Source organism: Lipophrys pholis (genome assembly GCF_963383615.2).
Source record: "Lipophrys pholis genome assembly, chromosome: 16".
Classification (NCBI taxonomy): Eukaryota; Metazoa; Chordata; class Actinopteri; order Blenniiformes; family Blenniidae; genus Lipophrys; species Lipophrys pholis.
Genome location: NC_137634.1, coordinates 2,693,510 through 2,715,937, shown reverse-complemented (window position 1 = coordinate 2,715,937; position 22,428 = coordinate 2,693,510). Strand labels below are relative to the sequence as shown.

General features: G+C 45.9%; 1 protein-coding gene across 1 annotated transcript; it reads left to right on the top strand.

The window, feature by feature from the left end:
- Positions 1–3,170: 3,170 nt before the first annotated feature.
- Positions 3,171–7,916, top strand: nrip1b (nuclear receptor interacting protein 1b; the record flags this gene model as incomplete). Its single annotated transcript, XM_080482851.1, has 1 exon — positions 3,171–7,916. The coding sequence occupies one exon, from the start codon at positions 3,171–3,173 to the stop codon at positions 6,789–6,791; it is 3,621 nt and encodes a 1,206-aa protein (XP_080338977.1). The 3' UTR covers positions 6,792–7,916.
- Positions 7,917–22,428: the final 14,512 nt, after the last annotated feature.

The following is a 22,428-nucleotide window of genomic DNA, read 5'->3' as shown; positions in this document are numbered from 1 at the left end:
AAAACCTTGCAGCCTCTCCGTAACCTGGTAGCTGAGCCGTTTCCATGGCGACGGGTCACAGTGACGTAGCAACCTGCTCGACCAAGTGAGCATCGATATGAGCTAACGGCTAACATGCCAGGGATTCCAACTTTGGTTTTCGCAAACAAATGTGGCGCTCTTCATCTACTGAGCATGTGCAGAACAAGAGTTCACTGCAGCTCTGGTGCGCATGCGAAGAAGCAGCCTCTCAGAAAAGTTGAGATGTCCCACGTTTCCATGGAAACAGATACTGAGCATTTTCAAATAGTTCCACGTTACGTTGTCAGTGGCCCTGATCACCGTTGTCGTGTAAACGCACCTCCAAAATGCAATGGAAGTTTTCCGTTTTCACTTGAAAACCTTGTGGTACATTAATCATACATGTTCAACTCTAATGTCTGAAAACTAAAGAAAACTAGGTCAATCTGTTATATTTGCTCCAATATATGTATATTTTTTTTAAATGAAACATATTTTTTCTTAACTAAAAACACTTTAAAAGGATTATTTTTTATGTGCAGAAGTCTTTTTTTCATAACTAGGTTAATTATGTTGTTTTTTTATAAACATCTTCAGTTGTTTTGTTGATATATTTATATTTCCCAAAACAATGAGGTGTGACACATTTAACGTTTAATAAATCAGACACTGACAGTGTTTTACATCTTATTTTTTCAAGTAGAAATTATTAGCCCTGGTAATGGGGGACTGGGCTGAAAACGATATTTTACAGGCTGTACATAAGTGAGTAAAAGGTTGAGATCCACTGCACTCCACAACAGGCGCGTCAATACCATTACCCTAACATGTAAACTCCACTTCAGATTTCAATACGGACGCCGCTGAGCTCAAGGTAACTCGTAACCCTGTACCAGGACCTTGCATAACAGCAGTCGTGTGTGTGTGTGTGTGTGTGTGTGTGTGTGTGTGTGTGTGTGTGTGTGTGTGTGTGTGTGTGTGTGTGTGTGTGTGTGTGTGTGTGTGTGTGTGTGTGTGTGTGTGTGTGTGTGTGTGTGTGTGTGTGTGTGTGTGTGTGTGTGTGTGTGTGTGTGTGTGTGTGTGTGTGTGTGTGTGTGTGTGTGTGTGTGTGTGTGTGTGTGTGTGTGTGTGTGTGTGTGTGTGTGTGTGTGTGTGTGTGTGTGTGTGTGTGTGTGTGTGTGTGGAGCCCATCTACCATTTATATACTGAGTTCTAAAGGTACGTAATATGTCATGTGAAGGAGGCCAGATTGGATTTACTAAGTTGCGTCTTAATTAGTTTATATTTCCAAGGTGAAATGTGAAGTTGACCCCTGGTTGCCCTCACTGTCATGACGACCGGTGGACCTTGACCCTTTGGTGGTGGGGGGGGGGGGGGGGCTGCTGCCTCGTTGTGTTTCGGCCCTCGCCGGCACTCGGTGTGAGGTATTTAAGGCAGTGTACAGTGTGCGACTTGCCGTGGCCTTTCGTCATGATCAAGGGCTGCTGTCCTGTTGCGTGACCCGCCATGTCGGTCCACTCGGTGGACACCAAAGGTGAGGGCGGCGTCGGGGGTGGGTGGGGGGAGGACACGGGCAGCAGCTTGAGGCGAGGTGGAAGCTCTGTATTAATTAACCTTTATGGGACGCGGCCAGGACTGTCGTAGGTGTCCCGTATCCACGGAAACCACGCTGACAGGGTTCAGAGCCGGAGGTCTCCCAGGGCGGCGGCGCTGACACTGTCATGGCAACTGGCACTACGCTCACCCCCGGTGTCACCCGTTGTGCCCTGCTGACAGTGGTGTGGCGTGACAGGTGCACCTGATCCTTAGGCCACCCCGCTCCCCCACCACACTATAACACACACACACACACACACACTCACACACACACACACACACACACACACACACACACACACACACACACACACACACACACACACAGGCTTGACAGTTTGTCTGTTGGACGAATCCATGCTCTGACTCTCCGCCGCCTTTGTACTGTACCTGTAAACAGCGCTCACGTCACATCGAGTCACTTCACATTTTCTCGCCTTCCGATTTAGAATCGACTCGGGGGTCAGGGGAGCTAAGCTGGGTGAAGGGATTCATCGCCGGCCAGGTGTTAATAAAGATAACACGCCACCGAGACCGTCTGCACTGGATTCTATGGATGTCACCTCACGGATATTCATTCTCGTGTCTCGGCATGGACGCTTTAACGCTTACTTGTACGTGCGTGGGCGAGTGGGTGGGCGGCTCTTGCTTAATGTAGACCGAGGGTTGCATCGTGTGAGATGCTGCTCAAGTGCATAAAGAGCAGGAGGTGGTGAGAGAGGAGCGAGTGTGTGTGTGTGTATGTGTGGGGGGGGGGGATAATCCACTGAAATGACAAGCTGCATAAGGAATTATTCACAGCTCTCACAAGGCCCTTCACTTGTGAAAGACGTCGCTGTGAGGGGCTTACCGCTCAAGACCTGAATGTTTTCAAGGTAGTGGGCTTGAATTTTCAATTTGGATCCAATCAGGCCTAATCTACATTTGTCGTCTGCTCGGCGGCGGCGAGGGGGAGAGTGCAGAGAAGAGAGGGAGCCGTGTGCAGTCAATCTGAAATGTTGCTAAGTAACAGAGATGGCAGACAAGGTGCTGGTGAAATGAATGTGATACAGTGCTCTGCAAATCCAAGCTTCTCACACTGTTTCTTCATTTTTTTTTCTCCTTTTCTCCCCCCGTCCCCTCTCTCTCTCTCGCTCACTCCCATAGGTCGCCCGTATGAGATGTGCGAAGCTGAAAGGCTCCACTGACAGACCTGCAGCCAGCCTTTCAGGACAGACATCCCAAACAGCCGCGGAATGTGTCAACATCTTCGCAGTCAAAACCCGCTGACTCCTCTCTTGCTGCTCACATAAGCCTGGAGCCGGGACTTCTGGGATCCCACGGTGTTTCAAGGCACACAACAATGCCTCGGAGGCCCACCTGCCCTACATCGCCTCCGACCATGGTTGCTGTTCCACCCCAGTGCTGACTGTGCCCACCGCAATCCCTCAGCCCTCCAGGAGACTCACTCGGTGCAACTGCCTGACCTCTTTTTGGTATTTAGGAAGTACATGCCACTGTCATCCAGATGACCTAGTGGACATTTATTTCCCTGTAGCCGTGCTGAGCCATACGAGGGGATCCTAGTATTGAACATGACTCATGGGGAGGAGCCTGGCCCTGAGACACACAAGGATTCAGCTGTTCTAACTTATCTGGAAGGTTTACTGATGCATCCAGTGGTGGCCGGGCCTGGGGCCACGGCGAGCGGGAGGTCCGAGGCCGCCCACAGCAATCAGGAGCAGAGCGACAAAGTGGGCGGGTCCTTCCAGCTGCCCAATCATGGCCCCATGGCTCCCAAGGCCGGGACGAACGGGCCCACGCTGGGTTCTTCACAGCACCTGAAGAAGGCTCGCTTACTACGCTCCGGAGCCTGGAACGATCCAGGAAGCCAGCGAATGAGTTCCCCCCCGATGGAGCTGAACGGGCAAGTGGGGGGTCTGCAAAATGGAGCACTAGAGGGATCTCCTCACGCTGGCGAGAGCACCCTGTTGGCCTCTCTTCTTCAGTCGTTTAGCTCACGGCTTCAGAGTGTCGCGTTGTCCCAGCACTCTAATAAGCCCCCCAGTGAGTGTTCCTCTCCATCCAAGGCACCGCCTGCTGACAAGGAGCCGGTTCCGGTGTATGGAACCGCTTCAAGCCGCTTGAAGGGTCTGATGAGGAAGAATAAACTCCAGAATCACAGCAACACGCCATACAGTCGCCGGTCACACAGTCAGGACAGGCCCCCAGAGTCACCTCGCTCGGTACACTGCGCCACGCCTCCCGCTGCGCCCACCGGCGCTGACTCGGTTTCCTGCGCAGAGCGCCTGAAGGCGGTGGCCAACATGGTGAAGATCCGCTCCAGCCCCGCACCTTCACCCAAACCCAGTGTGGCCTGCAGTCAGCTGGCCCTGCTGCTGTCCAGCGAAGCCCATCTCCAGCAGTATTCCAGAGAGCATGCGCTCAAAGCCCAGCTCTCGGGGAGGTCTGCTAGCGAGAGGCTCGCTGCCATGGCAAGCCAGCAGCACGGCCCAGACAAAAAGCCACCCAGTGTGGGAGGGACTCTGCCCGGAGCTCCGGACACTCTGAGCTCCTTAACCACCCAAAACGGAATGACGACCACAACCACAATAACAACAACACTCCCTCGATCGGCACTGTCCAGTCCACAGAGCCCCTCCCTGCTGCGCGGCCACAGCCAAACCTCCCCGCCCACCCCCCCACGCCCTCCCAGCCACGCCCACAGCCAGCCGCCCAGGGAGAAGCGAAGCTTTGACTCGCGTCCCACCCGGCCCCCCCAGACCTGCAGCAGCTTGCTGCTGTTGCTGCTGAACAACCACAACAACCAGAAGCAACTGACCAAGAATGGCCACCTGGAGGACAGCTGTGGCCTTTTGCCACCGAGCGGCTCCTCCTCAGTCACTTCAGACAGCGAGTGCTCCACCCAGGAACGGAGCCTGACCAAGGACAGCAGTGATGCAGAGAGTTGCTACTCGAGTTGTTCCCCCATCGACCTTTCCATGAGAGGCCGCATTAATATTCAAGATGTGGGGCCCAAAACGAGCACCCCTTCCTCCAGCTGTGCCCCAGTGTTTCCCTCCACCCCTGGTCCATTCTCTCCTCATGCCTCGGGTCAGCATCTATCCTCAACTTTTTCCCCTTCCTGCACTGCCGTCTCCTCTGTTTCCACTGCTATTTCTTCCTCCTCCTCCTCTTCTTTCTCTACCTCTTCCCTGGACAAACTGACAGAATCCTTAATTAACAAGTGGAAGCCAGAGCCGGTAGTATCAAAGGAGTCCAAGAACAAGGAACCTGAAATGAGCCCAGAGCTAAAATCCCACCCAAAGCTAACACTTATGCAGCTTCTTCTTGAGCGCAGAAATAGTGAGATGGTAAATAAGGGTGTATGTAACCAGGATTTGCCCCTTGATATCACCATGGCCACCATGTCTCGAAACCAGCAGAATGGACTGGTACCTTGGGAGGAGGCCAGGACGAAAAGCCCTCTTGAAAGGCCCGTCGCCCCAGCACAGCCCCAGTACCCACAAAGCCGCGATCCAAATGGTGCACTGTCCCCCTTTTCCTACCCCTCCCCAAATGTCCAGTCCAGCCCTCTGGATTTGTGTAAGGCTAAAGCCTTCCCCGCTGAGAAGGCCTCGGAGCCTGCCTTCAGTGCCAGTAAACTGTTACAGAATCTGGCTCAGTGTGGCACAGCTTCCTCCTCCCCACCCGTCCCCACTGGCAAAGCTCTCGGCCCGGAAACCGACGCCAGTCGGCCCCTTGCCCTTTTGGAAAGGCTCAATGCTCCAATCCACAGAACTACCACCACTCCGCTCTCTGACGGGGCCTCAGGCAGTGGAACACCTTTCAGCCGTAAGGGAGCTTCTCCTCCTTCAACGCAAATCGAAAACCTCTTAGAGAGGCGCACTGTGCTGCAGCTCCTCCTCGGGACGGGCTCGGGTTCAGCGGGACCTGGCCGTAAAGACAGGCCCAGTGGGAACGACAGGAGAGGTGCTGAGGTGGCGGGGGGATTCTACGAGAGGAGCCCGAGTGCCTCCGTCACCTGCGACAGCTCCAACGGACCTCCTGTGGATGTAAAGGTCAAATCAGAGCACACAGAGGAGGCTGGACCATCCTCTGCCATGTCTGAGGACTTGAGTGGCAGAAAGAGACTGAGTTACGAGAGGGATAGCCCCCTCCGAGACCCCCAGCAGGACTTCAAAACAGAACCGAGACCTGCAGAGGTCATAGCGAAATACGGCCTCCTCAGCCAGCTGCTCAAACAACAGACTGCTACCTACTATACCAGCGCCGCCATGCAGACGGAGTCTCAGCCCAGGCTGATTAAAGAGGAGCAGAGGGAGTATCCCAGCCCCAGTCCCAAGAAGAGACGCTTCTGCTCCGAGCAGACTGATAGTTTGAGTAACATCAGCTCTCCTCGAGCGCTGGACACTGGCGACTCGCACGTCCTCGCCTGCTCTGCCGGCCAGGCCGAGGCTGACCGGCAGAGGAGCGTGAAGGAGGAGGACGTTCCACCGAGGAGCCCGCCAAGCGAACCGCTCACCAGAGAGAGGCGGGGCTTCAACGTGCTGAAGCAGCTGCTGCTCTCCGACAACTGCCTGAAGAAGCTGTCCCAGCAGCCGCGGGGGGGGCCGCCCAGCCCCTCCGTCCTGCAGGCCAACGGGAAAGCCAACGGCAGCGTCCTCGGGCAGCCCGCCCATAACCACGGCTTCCTCCACGTACCCGGCTGGCACCCTCACGGGTCCCTCAACTCAGGGCTCCCGGGTAATCTCAGACCACTGCCCACGCCCCCCACGGCCGACAGCCCCGCCCGCAGCCCCTGGAACCGCCACCAGGCCCCGTGGCCCGTCGCTCAGAAACGAGAGACCCCTACCCTCGTCAAGCAGGAGCCCGAGAGCATTGTGCGGTGGGGCAGTCGGGGGAATGAGCGGGGGGAGGAGGAGGAGGAGGAGGACGAGGAGGAGGACTCGAACCCAGACTCCCCTCGCCTCTCGCGCTCCAACCCCATCCTGTACTACATGTTGCAGAAAGGCAGCCTCCAGCTGAGGAGGGACCCGGCCGAGGGAGCTCCGCCCGTGGTCAGAGTCAAAGAGGAGCCAATCAGTGACATGCATGCGTACGAACGCAGACTGAGCTCCACCCCTCAATCGCCCGCCCACAATGACAAGCACAGCCGCCACGAGAGCCCGGGGCTGAGCCAGTCGTCCGAGTAGAAGTTGTATCAACTGCAGAAGAATTCAAAGTAAAATCAAATTCATTGACTCTTTTATTGTTGTTATTGTTCTTTCGTTTTGTTTGTTCTTTTGTTTTTTTTATTGACTTGCCAAATTTGTTTGATGAGACAAAAGAGAACGAATGCAAAAATAATTTTTTAGTGGAATTGAGCAAGTTCATATTTGCCTTGCCTTCTCAATTACATATAGTTGAGGTCATGGAATGGTATTTAAAAAATAAATAAATACATTAAAAAAAGGGTCTATCTTAGCAAAATCCCCATTTGATCCAACCCAAACAAGTTTCACCAGTTAATTCTGGACTCTTCACTCGCAGTTTCTTCCCGTTTTACTCAATAGTTGTATCTGAATAGTACACATATCACTATTCCATGTCCTCTTTGTTGCCTGCCATAAAACATTTAGAACCAACATTTCGAGCTACATTTATTATTGACGACTCCAGAAAATGTTAACGCTCAGCTCAGTGGACACTTATTTATTTTCTCCATCGGAACATTTTTTCGGATAGACAGAGTCCCATCAATTTTAGATAAGATTCCAAATAAAGCCGTTGTGTGGGGCGGTCTATTACAACGATGTACATGATAAATTCATTCAGCCGAGGACCTTGAGAACAACATCCACTCTGCAGTCGCTCCAGTGAGGATCCTCCCAATATGAATGCTTGGTCTTGCTTTTTAAATTTTTTTTTTTTTTTTATTTAAACTCAAGATATGCGACGTGTGGTATGAAGATAAATCCGAATGGTCATACCTCATCGCATTTTTAAATTTTTTTTTTTTTTTTTTTAACCAGGCCAACATTCGGCAGTGCAAATTCAGGGTCTGAGCGTGTTTTTGCAGAAAGTGCACATCCAGGCAGATGGGTCAGCTGAGTTCGTGCGGCGCTTTACCGTTGAGCAACTTGTGGGTAAACAGGTTTCTGGAGCAACCGTTTAAAAAAAAAAAAAAAAAAAGGCATGCCGTGGCTCGGAAACTTCTCGTCGGGTTAGAAGAGAAATTCGCGTGCACACAAGAAAAACCTCATGGAGTTGGAAGCACGTGGCTTTTTCTTTTCACTTCATCCAAAAAAAAAAGAAAAAAAAAAAAAAGGGAACGCCCAGAGTTTGCACTATCGAATCCAAGTCCTCTTTGTCCTTTTTCCAGAATAATTTAACGGCATGTAGTTGGAGGGGTAAAAAAAAAAAAAAAGAAAAAAGAGAAAAAAAAAGTCAGTATTGTTATATCTGTTGAAGATTTGACAGTTTGTGATACTTTTATTTCTTTTCGTCATTATTTCTTGTGGTTTTATGTTTTATTTGTTCAGTTTCGTGGCAGTCTCTTAACTCATAAAATGTCAAAAAGAATTGCATGATAATAAAAGAGAAGGCCACGGGTACGTCTTTGTTTTTCTCAAAGCAGCTGGATATGTGTACCTGCCCCCCCCCCCCCCCAAAATAAACCACCAAGACCCGCGGGAGATCTGCTATCTAGCTCCTTACTCTTCTGTTTTTGATTGTACTGTATTCTTTTGGGTTGATTCACACACTGCATCATCCATTTAGTCTTGTGATCTTTTTAATACATATACCTAATGACGTACGTCTATTCGATTAATAATACATTTTCACAACGGTTAAATATATTTGTGTAAATAGTACTTTCAGTATGAAAGATGACTATTTTGTAATGTTTAAGAAAAAGATATTACCCTAGTTTTTAATGCCCTGATATGTAAATATGAATTATATGCGTACAAGTGTACATACAAAGGCAGAGGATGCTATGCCCATCTTTTTTTCGGTTGGTTTGTTCTTTGCATGTGTCTCTATGTGGTAAATGATAATCTATCCTGCGCTGTGTTGTGTAATAATGTCTGACTCTCCTCACTGCTGCCTGTTGCATGCAGACGCATGGGAACTACCTGTGTATCCCTACTGGTGATGGGGGAAAATGTCAAGTCTTAAAATAGGTCTTTCTTTTTTTTTTTTTTTCTTTCTTTTTTTATCAAGGAGAACGGGAGCGAAGCCGGGTTTAAGAATACGAGCAGTCCCTAAATAACCACAGGCTGTTCCAGCAAGTTGATAAAAATGTGTGGAAAAATAAACGTGCATTGAATATTTTTGTGATTTTATTTTTATTTTGCTCTTTTTCGTTTCTGTTACTGGTTAACAAAGCTTCGTGAGAGGAGCTAGGGGGGGGAGGGGGTTGGGGGGGGGGGGGGGGGGTCACTCTAGTGGGGATGTGGGGGATTGACGTACAATCATAGATCTGCATTGTGCATCTAAAGTACATTTGTAGCAGCAAATATTCAGAAAAAAAAAGATGTTTCATTTTTTCATGTGAAGACCTGAAACATTATTTCATTATTTTTTTTTTTTTTTTTTTTTTTATGTTTTCATTTTTGGTGTTCATTTGCACTGATATCTCAAAAATAAAGTACTAAAATGCATGACCTAGTATGGATGTCTTCTTCTTTTTCTCAGAAGTACCGTTTACTACTGCAAAAAGTACAATGGAGGATCAGCAATCCTCCAGGAATCGGCAGATGTTGGAAGATTTCTGTTTTATATATCCGTGATCTACTGACGGTGCTATAGAAAAGAACAGAATAGAACCCCAGAAGCTCATACAGGAAGCTCTTTACAGTTTTACCTTCACTTTGAACCTCATTCCACTAGGTTAGAGATCTTTATTGTCATTCAAAAGTTAAAATATGAAATATTACTTTACAATTAGTTTTGCATGTTTGTAGTTCAAACTTCCACCATAAAGGCACTTTTCCGAGCAAGGTCTTCACGTTCTCCCTGTGGGTCTTTACTTTACCACGAAGTACCTTGTTAAACTGTCACGTCCCAATTCTGGTGTTGGTTGGCGGAGGTCAGGAGTGTCAAACGTAAAGCACACGGCCCAAAACCGGCTTCAAAAGACGCTTCAATCCGGCCAAACCACCAAACAAATGGAAAGAATTTCAGTAAAAATATAGAGATTTTATCAAACGATTTAAAAGTAACGGACACAAGACCACGCTGACATGGAAAATAGCAAACTAGCATTAGCCTCTTCGTTTCATACGAGTTTAGCCATACGCGGTTGTAAAATGAGGAAGATCGAGATGAAAACTGAAGCCGATGCAATAATGTGAAAGTTCGCTATCGTGTGGAAACTTTACGTTTATTGTCACTTATTCACCTTCAGCAGTAACGTAGACCATCAGTCAGTTTACCCATGTAATCATGCATTAATGTGCTCTCACACCATCAGGGGAAACGTCATCGTTTGTCCAAAAGACACTTTGACACAAGCTCATTGTGAGATCAGCTGTTGCACCTCCAACGTTTGGCCTTGGAAGAGAGGAACCCGAGCGTTGGACGCCAAAGTTTAAAATTGCCAAACAAAAGTTTTTGGAAGTTGTTTCGAGAGCCTGCAAGCTCAGAAACTTAATTCTTTCCTCATACTTACCACGATTGGCTTTATTTTTAATAGATATGAAGCAAAACCTCTTCTGATTTCACATGAAATGACCCCAGATATGATCCCATCCCGCTCAGGTTGCTTCCCAGTAATATTCTAAGTGTCACATGTCCACAAAGACAAGCAGCGTCATTCATGAGAGCACATGTAACCCGCCTAAATGGGAGTTAAACAACAGTTTTATGTATTTCTGATCATTTATTATTTTCATCTTATGTTGATATGTACTTTTAATTTGAAAAACCGAAAGTTTATTTTCTGTACAACCGGAAGTAGTTTGCGGGGCTATATGAGGTAGCTTAATGACGCTAATTCACGGATGAAGCAGAGTAAAAGAAAAAGGTATGAAAACCACATCGTTTCGTGTCCAATGAAGAAATGATTTAGTTAATGAGATCCTGGTTGAACATCTTGTTTTAAAGGTTGGAGAACCGAGAAGAAAGAACTTTTATTTGTCTCTACTAAGGTAGCTCCCACACGGTCTCATTGGTGTTAATTAAAAAGGATTTATTTCATTTATTCTTTTTAAATCTAAAAGTCTATGTTAAAAAAGATTAAAAAGAGAGAATATAAGTGCATTCATTGATGATATATAAACACATAACTGCAATTCATTGTGACTGCACTTTGTGAAAATGGAATATTTTCACAACTTCAAATATATTTTGGGGGGGAAATTACTACGGTGATCTACACGTGAACTGTATCATTTTGGTTTGAATGAATGTAATTTGATATCATTGTGTGAGAACATGGATTATACACACGTTTTTCAAATACAGGTCAGGTTTTTTTGAACCGTGGAAAAAAAACCTGAAGATCCATCTTTGTGTCAAACGAGGCTGACAGGAGAACCGGTGATGGCGAGCCTCCCAGGTGACCTCTGACCTTCCAGGTGACCTCTGACCTCCCAGGTGACCTCTGACCTCCCAGTTGACCTCTGATCATCCAGTCAACCCAGGATGATCCACGTGGAACCGCGAGCCACCGTCACATCATTCACCAGATCTTATGGTAGGATTGTGTCGGTCCCTCTGAACGACACCACCGAGAGCCTACGTTGGATACTCCCCTGACCTTTGACTATTTCCCCGACTTGACTTGAACTTTGATTGGCTGCACAACGGACATTTTATTAAATTTTTTTATTTTTCTTAGTTATCGGGCCCATAGGTATTGTAGCGTAGTTGTATGTTGTTCAAACTAAAACATTCAAAATAACCACATATCCCTGTTTCCAGTGGTTATTGCTTTTCCTTCCAGCTCCTACGAACCTAATAAGCGACGTGTACTCTGAAGTGGCTTACTCACATTTTAATAAACCGAGGAAACTGTTAGGCGAATGGGGCGACGCCGTTTCGCTCCAATAACAGAGGAGCCTCATGTGAAAGAGGATTCCCATTAAAAGAATAAAGAGGAGGGTGACATCAGAGCCAAACAGCACTTTCTGTAATCAAAGCTTGAGCTTTATTAAAGAAGAGAGGGAGGATGTCCTGCATTCGCCCCGAATCCTCTGCTTCTGCTTTGGCCGCCGTTCACTTACGGTGTGGCGCTCGACAAAGGCAGGAAGGACAGTGCAAGGAGGACGACGACCGAGGTCACCAGATGTGACTTCCACAAATGGAACGTACATCTTTGATTTGGACTCCACAATGGATGTGTTTGTAGCCGCGGTGCAGAAATCTAATTCTCTGCTTTAAGAATGCCTGATTAGCCAGGATGAGAGAGAGAGAGAGAGAGAGAGAGAGAGAGAGAGAGAGAGAGAGAGAGAGAATCACCGCCCGTATCGTGAGAGCGCCTAAAAGGTGAAGACGAGTTCACGCTAAACTTGGCGTGCACCAGGCCCCAATATGAAGTCCGGCGAGAGCGAACAGACAGCTTTTTGTCTGCAGTGCACTTTTGAAAATTGCAGCACAGTTCCTCAGTCTTGACTTCCCCCTTTTATTTAATCCTCCCCATGACTGACTGACTGCCTGCCTGCGCACTCTTTAAACTCCCGCTAACCTTTCCCCTCGCTGAACTTCTCCATTTCAAGATTCTTATCAAGGCTGAACCGCCGCTAACCTCTTGATTTCCTCTTGATTGCCGAAGCACAAAGGCGGGGAGGCGCGAGTTTAAGCCGAGGTCAAGGTGTAAGACTTGACAATCGGCTGTTTGTCTGCGGCTCCTCTCTTTGATTTCCTGACCTAAAGGATGCGAGCGCCGCACGCTGCGCCGCCGGTGACTCAAACTGCAGACCAAGGACTCCACCGTCCCACGGCGGAACGCCGCCGTCCCACGGCGGAACGCCGCCGAGCCGCGCGGCCTCCAAAAACGACTTCCTGGCATTACAGATGCTTATTCCCTGACAAACAACTTAATGACTGCGTTTAACATGCTGAGGCCACGGCCTCCAGTGTCTACATGGGAAACTGTTTGAAACTAAAGGCTTCTGCCCGTTGAGGAGACGTCATGAGACCATCGGCTGCTTGTTTGTTCACATGGAGGTCAGAGCGAGCCAATGGGTGATGAACTGACTCGCAGATGTTTGATCACCCTCACAGCCGATGACGTCAGTAACGCGTTACTCTCATATGACCGCTTTTTTCAGTAACTAGTAATCTAACGTGTTTCTATTCCTAAACCAGTAACCAGATTAAAGTTACTTGTCCAAGTCCCTGTGCATTACTATTGTAGTGTCACTATTGTAGTGTTACTATTGTAGTGTTACTATTGTAGCGTTACTATTGTAGCGTCACTATTGTAGTGTTACTATTGTAGCGTTACTATTGTAGCGTCACTATTGTAGCGTCACTATTGTAGCGTTACTATTTTAGTATTACTATTGTAGCGTCACTATTGTAGCGTCACTATTGTAGCGTTATTATTGTAGCGTTATTATTGTAGCGTCACTATTGTAGTATTACTATTGTAGCGTCACTATTGTAGTATTACTATTGTAGCGTCACTATTGTAGCGTTACTATTGTAGCGTTACTATTGTAGCGTCACTATTGTAGCGTTACTATTGTAGCGTCACTATTGTAGCGTCACTATTGTAGCGTTACTATTGTAGCGTTACTATTGTAGCATTACTATTGTAGCGTCACTATTGTAGCGTCACTATTGTAGCGTTATTATTGCAGCGTTATTATTGTAGCGTCACTATTGTAGTATTACTATTGTAGCGTCACTATTGTAGCGTCACTATTGTAGCGTTACTATTGTAGCGTCACTATTGTAGCGTCACTATTGTAGCGTTACTATTGTAGCGTCACTATTGTAGCGTCACTATTGTAGCGTTACTATTGTAGCGTCACTATTGTAGCGTTACTATTGTAGTATCACTATTGTAGCGTCACTATTGTAGCGTTATTATTGCAGCGTTATTATTGTAGCGTCACTATTGTAGTATTACTATTGTAGCGTCACTATTGTAGCGTCACTATTGTAGCGTTACTATTGTAGCGTCACTATTGTAGCGTTACTATTGTAGCGTCACTATTGTAGCGTCACTATTGTAGCGTTACTATTGTAGCGTCACTATTGTAGCGTTACTATTGTAGTATTACTATTGTAGCGTCACTATTGTAGCGTTACTATTGTAGTATTACTATTGTAGCGTCACTATTGTAGCGTTACTATTGTAGCGTCACTATTGTAGCGTTACTATTGTAGTATTACTATTGTAGCGTCACTATTGTAGCGTCACTATTGTAGCGTCACTATTGTAGCGTTACTATTGTAGTATTACTATTGTAGCGTCACTATTGTAGCGTCACTATTGTAGCGTTACTATTGTAGGTTTATTATTGTAGCATTACTATTGTAGCGTCACTATTGTAGTATTACTATTGTAGCATTACTATTGTAGCGTTACTATTGTAGTATTACTATTGTAGCGTTACTATTGTAGCTTTATCATTGTAGCATTACTATTGTAGCATTACTATTGTAGCATTACTATTGTAGCGTTACTATTGTAGTATTACTATTGTAGCATTACTATTGTAGCATTACTATTGTAGCGTTACTATTGTAGTTTTTTAAAATTTTCCTGAAATAAAAGATTTATTGGCAGGAAGCCCCGTCCCCTTTTTCCAATCACAGAGGAAATCTTCTGCTCTTTGGAAGTCGTGTTAAAATAAAAAAAGTATAATAGAAAAAAATTATAAAAATAGAATTAAAAGAAGAAAACTCTACAAGAGTGATACAGAAATAAAATAAAATACAATATCGGATATAATCTGTCAAAACACAAGAAATTCAGCGAAGCTTGACACACGTCGGGTAAGAAGGGATAGAAAGAGAAAGTCTTTCAACTTCTGTTTTCAAACAGATAAAATCATTTTAGACATTGTGAATCGCTGAGCACATCAATAATCAATCATTTATCAGCAGAAACTCTTCCAATTCCTTTAAATAAAACCAACTGAAAACCAAACGCCCTAAATGGAATGTGTGTTTTGCAGGTCTTTTTTTTTTTCAGGTCGTCTGTTCACTATCATGTTTGTGCCTCTTTTTCTATCAAGTCCAGATTCTGACCTTCAACTTCACTTCTCACCGCGTGTTTTCTTGACTTAGATTAATTTCCTGCCGCTTCGCTGTAAAATCAACCATAATACTCGTTTAACTCTCACGTTCACCTCAAGTCTGACCTTCACAACTGAATGATTTATTCTTTCTGAAGACTCTTATTTTGAAGACCATTCGTTAAACCCTCATTGCCCTTAATGTAACATGTTTGTGCCTTCAGGGATCTTTACATTGACTTTTTCTTTACCGCAGACAAACACAATTCTTCTATAACTAATAACTAAAGCTGCATCTTTTTCAACCTGGTCGTCTTCAAATTAAGCTTGATTTAAACTACAAGCAGTAAATATTGGACACGCCAGTCCAAAAAAGATGTTCGGGGCGTATTGAAGTAAAATGTGTGAATGCTGAAGCACCAGACTGTCGGAAGCCTCCTGCTCTCTGGTAAACGAGCTGCAGCCAGTCAACAATGGAGGTTAAAGCAAACACCTGGGGAAACTCCTGCGCTGAGAAAAGAGGTCAGATCGGTTTATTTTCCTACGCCCCCCCCCCCCCCCCCCCCCCCTCCCCCCCGAAGTCGTTTGAAGATGTACCTCTTTGTGAAGTCTCTTCCTTCACCCCCCCTTCCCTTCCCTGAGGTCGTAACCTTTCTGTCCAACCTCCTTTTGCCCTGACCTGGATGATCCTGTTTCCCGGGACAGGATCAACTGTTCGCCTGCAGCTGTGGCAGCCCCCCCCCCCCCCCCCCCCCCCCCCCCACCACCACCACCTTCCCCTCCTCTTCCTCCTCGCTGCACATGCTCCTCCTTCATCTCCGCTCATTCTTCTCCTGTTTCATGGAAATATGACAAGTGGCAACGTGGCTTCAGTCCTTTTCTCTCCTTCCAGGTCTGATAGCCTCTTGACCCCCCCCCCCCTCCCCCCCAACCTCTGTTTCCCATAGCATCAGTCCACACACACACACACACACACACACACACACACACACACACACACGCACGCACACACACACACACACACACACACACGCGATGTGTTGATAATTCACCGGAGACGGTGGGAGTTGGTATCAGACGTCCACATGTAAACACGAGCCGATGTAATATTCATGAGGAGCGGGAGTCGGAGTCCCAGCAGGCCGTCGGCTCCGGGGATCTTTGGCTTGACGCTGAAACAACATGGACGACATTCGCCGTGTCACATCAGCACTTGGGTGGATGTTTTACAAAGTGGCCGGGGAGGCCGAGCCGAGCCGAGCCGAGCCCAGCTGAGCGATGTCAGTCTCCTGATCTGCTCTGAAGCTTCTCACACAAATCCAGGATGACACATCCCCCCCGTCCTCCGTCTCTCTGAGGACAATGAGGTTTTTTAGAGGTGATTAAGTCGACTCTTGACCCGACTGACTCTAATCTCCGCTTCTCCTCCATTCAGACTCGTATTGAACGCCGGATTCACCGCCGCCTGAGAAACGCCGTCACCTCCAGGAAGCGTGTTCACCGCTAATTTCCCGCGCGCTCCGCGGCCGGCCGCGACTCCGCGGTTGATCCGTCGGGTCGTGAACTTTTGGAGTAAACATTTCTCAAAGTCCCCGTCAGAATGAGAAAGGGCAGATGAGTGTCAGCCAGTCTGGATGAGGCCAGCCTGGGATGTGAACTTTGTGCCGGGGGCCATTCGGGGACCCACCGCCGCAAAATTTAACTCTGACGAGTCGGCGCTCTGATGTCTGAAGTGGGAAATAATAAAAGGCTGCATCTGGCGTTCAGGCGGGATTTGGTTAAGTCGAGATGTTTGAAGTGAACTTTGCCGTTTTGAAAAGCCGCCGCAGCGTCGGAGTTTAAGATCGAGATTTTTCTCACACAACAACCTGTAACGCGTCGAGAGAATCGTAACGGTGCGACACAATGTTCAACCTTGTAGCGCCGCTTTATGTAATAACAGTGCAATATGTAATAACGTAATACATTTTCAACCCAATATGTAACAACGTTGCATTTTGTAATAAACTTAATAATAACTTGTTACATTTTGCAACAGTTTTTACAAAATGTGGGTGTGTTGAACCGTATTATGTAATAATGGTGCAAAATGTAATAATATAATATATTTTCAACTCGTGATCGGGCTGCATTTTGTACTAATCTGCTGCATTTTTAGGTAAACGTTGCATTTTGTAAAAACTTGTTATATATTTCAACAGTTATTACAGATTGTGCGTGCTCTACTTTTTAAGAAAATGGAATAAATCATCAAAATTGATGCCTTGATTAGAAAAGCCATCATACCATCAGAATAACATAAAGCTTTCCAGCTTAATTAGGATTTATTTTAATTTTTTTAACTAGTAACTTGTTTTATGTCTAAAGCCTAAATCAGATGTTTCATTCATTATAATGAAGAATTTGTTCACAAGCTAGAAACCAAAGCTACACTAATTAATTATTACTGACACAAACAGTACGGGTGCACCGACATTTTGCAAGACAAACACGCTGCATTATGTTACGTAATTATTTTATATGATGCAAAGCAGAAAAACACAAAAACAAACATTTATTACATTATTTTTTATAAAAAAAAAATTTATATATATGAATGGAAGATTTATTACATTATCGCATATTGCACCGTTATTACATAATTTATCACCGCTCTACAAACCCATATATGTCAAAAATTAACATCTTCTATATAATCATACAGGACAGTGAAATAGTTTCGATGTTTTCTACTTTAATTTAGCTGAAACTGCTTGAACATCGTCAAAATCCACAGAATTTGCCGTAAATCGATTTTTAAACGTGTCCTCAATACTTGCAGTGAAATCCAGGATAGTTTTCTTACAGGTAAATACATTTCATAGCCGAATAGTGACAGAAAGTCTCGTATATATGAGTGACTTCGGTTGGTTTATTGCTGTTTTTTCACGTTTAACTCAAAACCCTCAGACCCTCGTATTCTCATATCTTAATGCTTCAATGGAAGAATCCAGCTGAGTCAGCCATGTGTAAACGAGCATATATGAGTGAGTCTCTTCTTCCAGCCACAGTTTTATTTTCTGCTTGAACGTGACCTGGAGCAGTGAAGTTAAACTTGGGGTTCTGCGCGCCCCGTTGGGCGGCCCGGAGCTGCGCCTCCTCACGGGTTGTCAGAATTAGACGCCAACGTGTCAAAAAAAAAGAAAAAAATAGAATAAAACACTTTGCTGTTTGGTGTTACTGTCATTACCGTCAAACACAAACTGTATTTTAAACAAACTGAAAAAAAAAAGCTTTTTATTGGACATCAGCAGTGGTGCCACAGTTTTTACTCCTTTAAAAAGTAACTCAGTTACTTTACTGATGACTTGTATTTAAAAGTAAGTTAGATTTAGAGTTAAATTACAAGTAATTTTTTGTTGTTAATTTCAGAAGCTAGCAACCCCCACACCAGCACCCCCACCCCCACCCCCACCCCAACCGCAACCCCAACCCCAACCCCCACCCTCACCCCAACTCTGCCTATCACCGCCTGGCCTCCTGCACCATGTTTATACATATTCTAACCTTTGACCTTCATTCTTTGTTGTATTTATATCTGACTCACGCTTTTATTGTCACATTTTTACTGTCACTGGTATTTATTCACCCGGTGATGTAGTTGCAGTCTGTTGTAGCACCAGTTATTTATTTATTTGCACTTCCTGGTCTATGCAGCCTTTTAATTGCCCTCCGCTACAACAGTAACGCACAGTGACTTGGAGAAGTAACTTTAATCTGATTACTGGTTTGGAAGTAGTAATGCTGTTACCAAGTATATATATATATATATATATATATATATATATATAAAGGTATTGTTCCTTTGAAAGATGTGGGTTTGACTTAGCGTTGTAAGCCTGACTAAAGTTGACGTGTGGTTTATTACTGAAGAGATCCGAGCGCCGGTGATTGGTGAGCGCTCAGCATTATACGTCTTGTTGGAAAAGACACCTTGAAAATGGCTGAAAGCCTTAAAAAAAACAATGATCTTGTCAGGATGCCCTACATCGAGTCACGGCAGGGTTTAACTACTTCATTCTTTACCCTGTCATAAAATCAATGCTCATATTGCTGCCCGCGCTACGAAAACACAGCAAATCCAGGCAGAGCACCATCAGCGTTGCTTAGAACGAAATGAACCTTGCGCCATCGCGACTCTATGATGTGTGGCGTTTAGATTTCTATCGCGTGTCAGCATCTACAACAGAGCTGCACGTGTGCATTTGATATTAAATATTACAATCGGCTCCCGGGATCTCTATGTGGGGCTGTAATTTCCCCTCAAAAGGCCTTATCTCGCTCATCTGCAGACCGCCACCTCGTCCCTGGCCTCACGTCTGAGCCTGAAGGAAAGCGCTTTCACATAACCCTTCACCTCGTAAGGTCTCATATTAAAATAAAGATAAATATCCTGTTGGGAGGGCAGGGAAATAAGGCAGATTTTTAACAATAAGAACAACACCTGCGAGAACTGTGGCTTCTAAAATGTCAGCACAGTGTATTTTTCATTTCCTGCTCAAGTGTTGACATCAAGTGAAGCTTTTAGCTCGACCCGAGGAGTCGCGGGTCCCAAACAGCGAAGTCGTTTCATATTCATCCCCCAGAGGCGTTTCCACACCGAGTAAATAACAACAAGTGACGTGTGTCATATTGCTTCAACATTGTGACTTTATGTAAAAGAGGCTGATAAAATAACATCATTTGCACCCTTTTATTCTATATTGACACTTTAGTGACTGTGACAGTTGTGAAACTGTATTATAAATAATCAAATGTGAGTGACTGAATTTTTTTTTTTTTAATAGATGAATCTGAAGTCCTGTTTACGCCACAGCGTTTCCACGGCAACGGTGCTCGGTGTCACTGAAAATGCAACTTTTTGAAGGGAGTTCCCAAAGAGGAAAATCTCACCCATAATGCAACAGCTGGAGGAAAAGTCTTTTAGTTTAAAGTTTTTTAACATTTCACTGCATTTCAGTTCCCCTTATATATCTTATCAGGAAACGATCATGTTAAACTATATAAAGATGAAAACCAAAAATCACTACCTGATTGATAGATAGATAGATAGATAGACAGACAGACAGACAGACAGACAGACAGACAGACAGACAGACAGACAGACAGACAGATAGATAGATAGATAGATAGATAGATAGATAGATAGATAGGATGGTTATATTTAATGTTATTTCCGCCTAATCAGAAACTTTTTAATGCTTCTTTCCTGTTTTCATCCTGTATTTGTTTTAATCATCTATCAGATGTAGTTTCTATATCTTTGAATAAATAAGCAGAGATTTGCATATATGTGGTACTTCTTTGGTAAGTTAATCAAAACTACAGTTCAAACTAAACTTAGACTTAAATAAAACTGCACTTTCCATTACGTTCAGTCATCACATGCCATCACAACGCCACGGAATCCGCCTGCAGCCTGGGAGTCCAGCTTGTGGACGACCCCCCCCCCCCCCCCCAGACGAGGAAAAGCCCAGCAAAGTGAGGGGAACCTGGCAGGAGCTCAAACAGACTCAAGAGGGCAGCACGCTGGGGGGGAACCCCTATGGACCCGTTTCCAGACTTGGTGTCCAAAAACGCTGTTACGTTAAACTGCGTACACTCAGAGTGGCGGGGGCCAGCTCGCCCCAGGAGGAGGTTTTAATTTAGCCACACGGCTGGGAAAAGGGCCTCCTCTCACTTTTAGTCTCTTTGTTGTGCCGGATGCTGAGGAGCTGGTCGCTCTCCAAAGCGAGCACCGGATGAACAAAAAAAAAACCCAAAAAAAAACAAAAAACCCTGTTTAAAATAGACAAGAAAGACACGCTGCTCCTCTGATACACTGTGTAATGCATTATTTCTCAGTTTTATTCAGTGTGGCTTCACATGTGACAGTGTTGCCCACGGGGTAGGAACATATCCCGGGGCTCTGGATCATCAAGCAGGTACAGCCGGAGATGGATGTGAATTTTAACAAGTGCATGTCTCAACAGGAAGTGGCGTGAAAAATCATGAGTTTTGGAGTCACGGCTCACCGTGGGGCAGGGTGGGGCTTGCGGGGGCATTTGGGGGCCACGGCCTCCTTGTAGTGGGCCGGTGGGGGCGCTTAGGCAACATGGCACTGAGGGAGCTTGTACGGAGAAATATAAATGCGATGGCTGTACCCAGTTTTCTGATGTGAAAAAAAACAGTAGATTAGATTAAAATGCCGAGCATGAGTAGCAGTCGTCGTAGTTTTAAGCTCCTTTTCATCGTGATTGTGTGTTTAAACGTCCGGGACCATGATGTCATAACAGGCTTTCTTATTATGTTTTTCACATTCGCTTTACTTGTAGAGTCATTGCAGTTGATGTGTTGTTCAAATATGGTTAAAATGAGCTTTCACCATAAACCACAAGCTGCTCGCTGGCCCAGTTAGATAGAGATCAATCAGTTTCAGTCCGTTCTCAATTCATTTTAACCTCCTGTAATAGTTGTGTTTTATGTGTTTTCACTCTCCGGTGCAGTACTGATGTACACACGCCGTCCTCATGTTGCAGTACCGGATCAGACAATGTGGAGGGGGGGGGGGGGGGGGGGGGGGGGGTTGAAATGTCCAATTACCAATTACCACACAGCCCCCGGGCTCACTTTCAGGATCCGTTTTGATCTCCAACAAACAAGTGTGAGCTCTTTACGTCAGCCCGTCGGACCAACAGCCGGGCTTCATTCATCAAGTCACTTTCTGATTCCCGACGGCCTCCGGGTCAAACTGTGTCCTGCCCAGGACTTCTTTTTTTGTCCTAAGAGACACTGTTTGTGTGGACCTTTTTGCATGCTCCACCGGTCAGTCAATATTTCAACGTGCTGCACACAGAAGTATGAAATATTAATTTAAGGCACGGGGCTGGAAATTGAAAACAGGCCCCGTGATTTATAATGCTACTTGATTTACCAAGTGGAATCGTTTTCATGATTCATTTCCTGGTTGCACACCGCTCGTTGGTGTGCGGGGCTCCGGCTCTGGCCTTATGCAAGCTGACTGCAAGCTGCAAAAGGAGGATGTTGCCATCTGCTGGAGGACAGCCTGAACAATGTCTGCAGATCTCAGCTCTCCATCCACCAGAACAAACATCAAATCACACAGAGCAGGATTTCATTACTAGCTGGTTTCTCTTCACGTGAAGCATACTCTTCACAGCGTCTCGTCCTCAAAATCCTCCTCCCAGCCCCGCCACAAACTTCCTGCTATTAATATTTATATGTACCAGTTAGATGACACAGTTCACGTTAACAAAGCGCGCCGGATGCGTCCGTTCTAACTGCTACAACAATGCTATTCCTGAACATCTGAAGGATCTGAAGGATGACCCACTTCTCCGTCTCTTCCATCTTGTGCTGAATTAATAACAGCTGACAGATTTTGAGTGCCCGGTGTTTTTGGGTGCGCGCTGATATTTTCTCTGTCGGAATAATTAGGACGGAAACATGGACAACTTGAATTCACGGCGATGCCGGGGGGGGGGGCAGACACAGTGTGCAGCAGGTTGAGGTCAGGAGGGGTGGAAAGTTGTTCTCATGCAGGGGCGGCGCTGGAAACGGTGGAAACGGGGGCCACGTCATGTAATCTGACTGAATCTGACTGAGTGGTGTC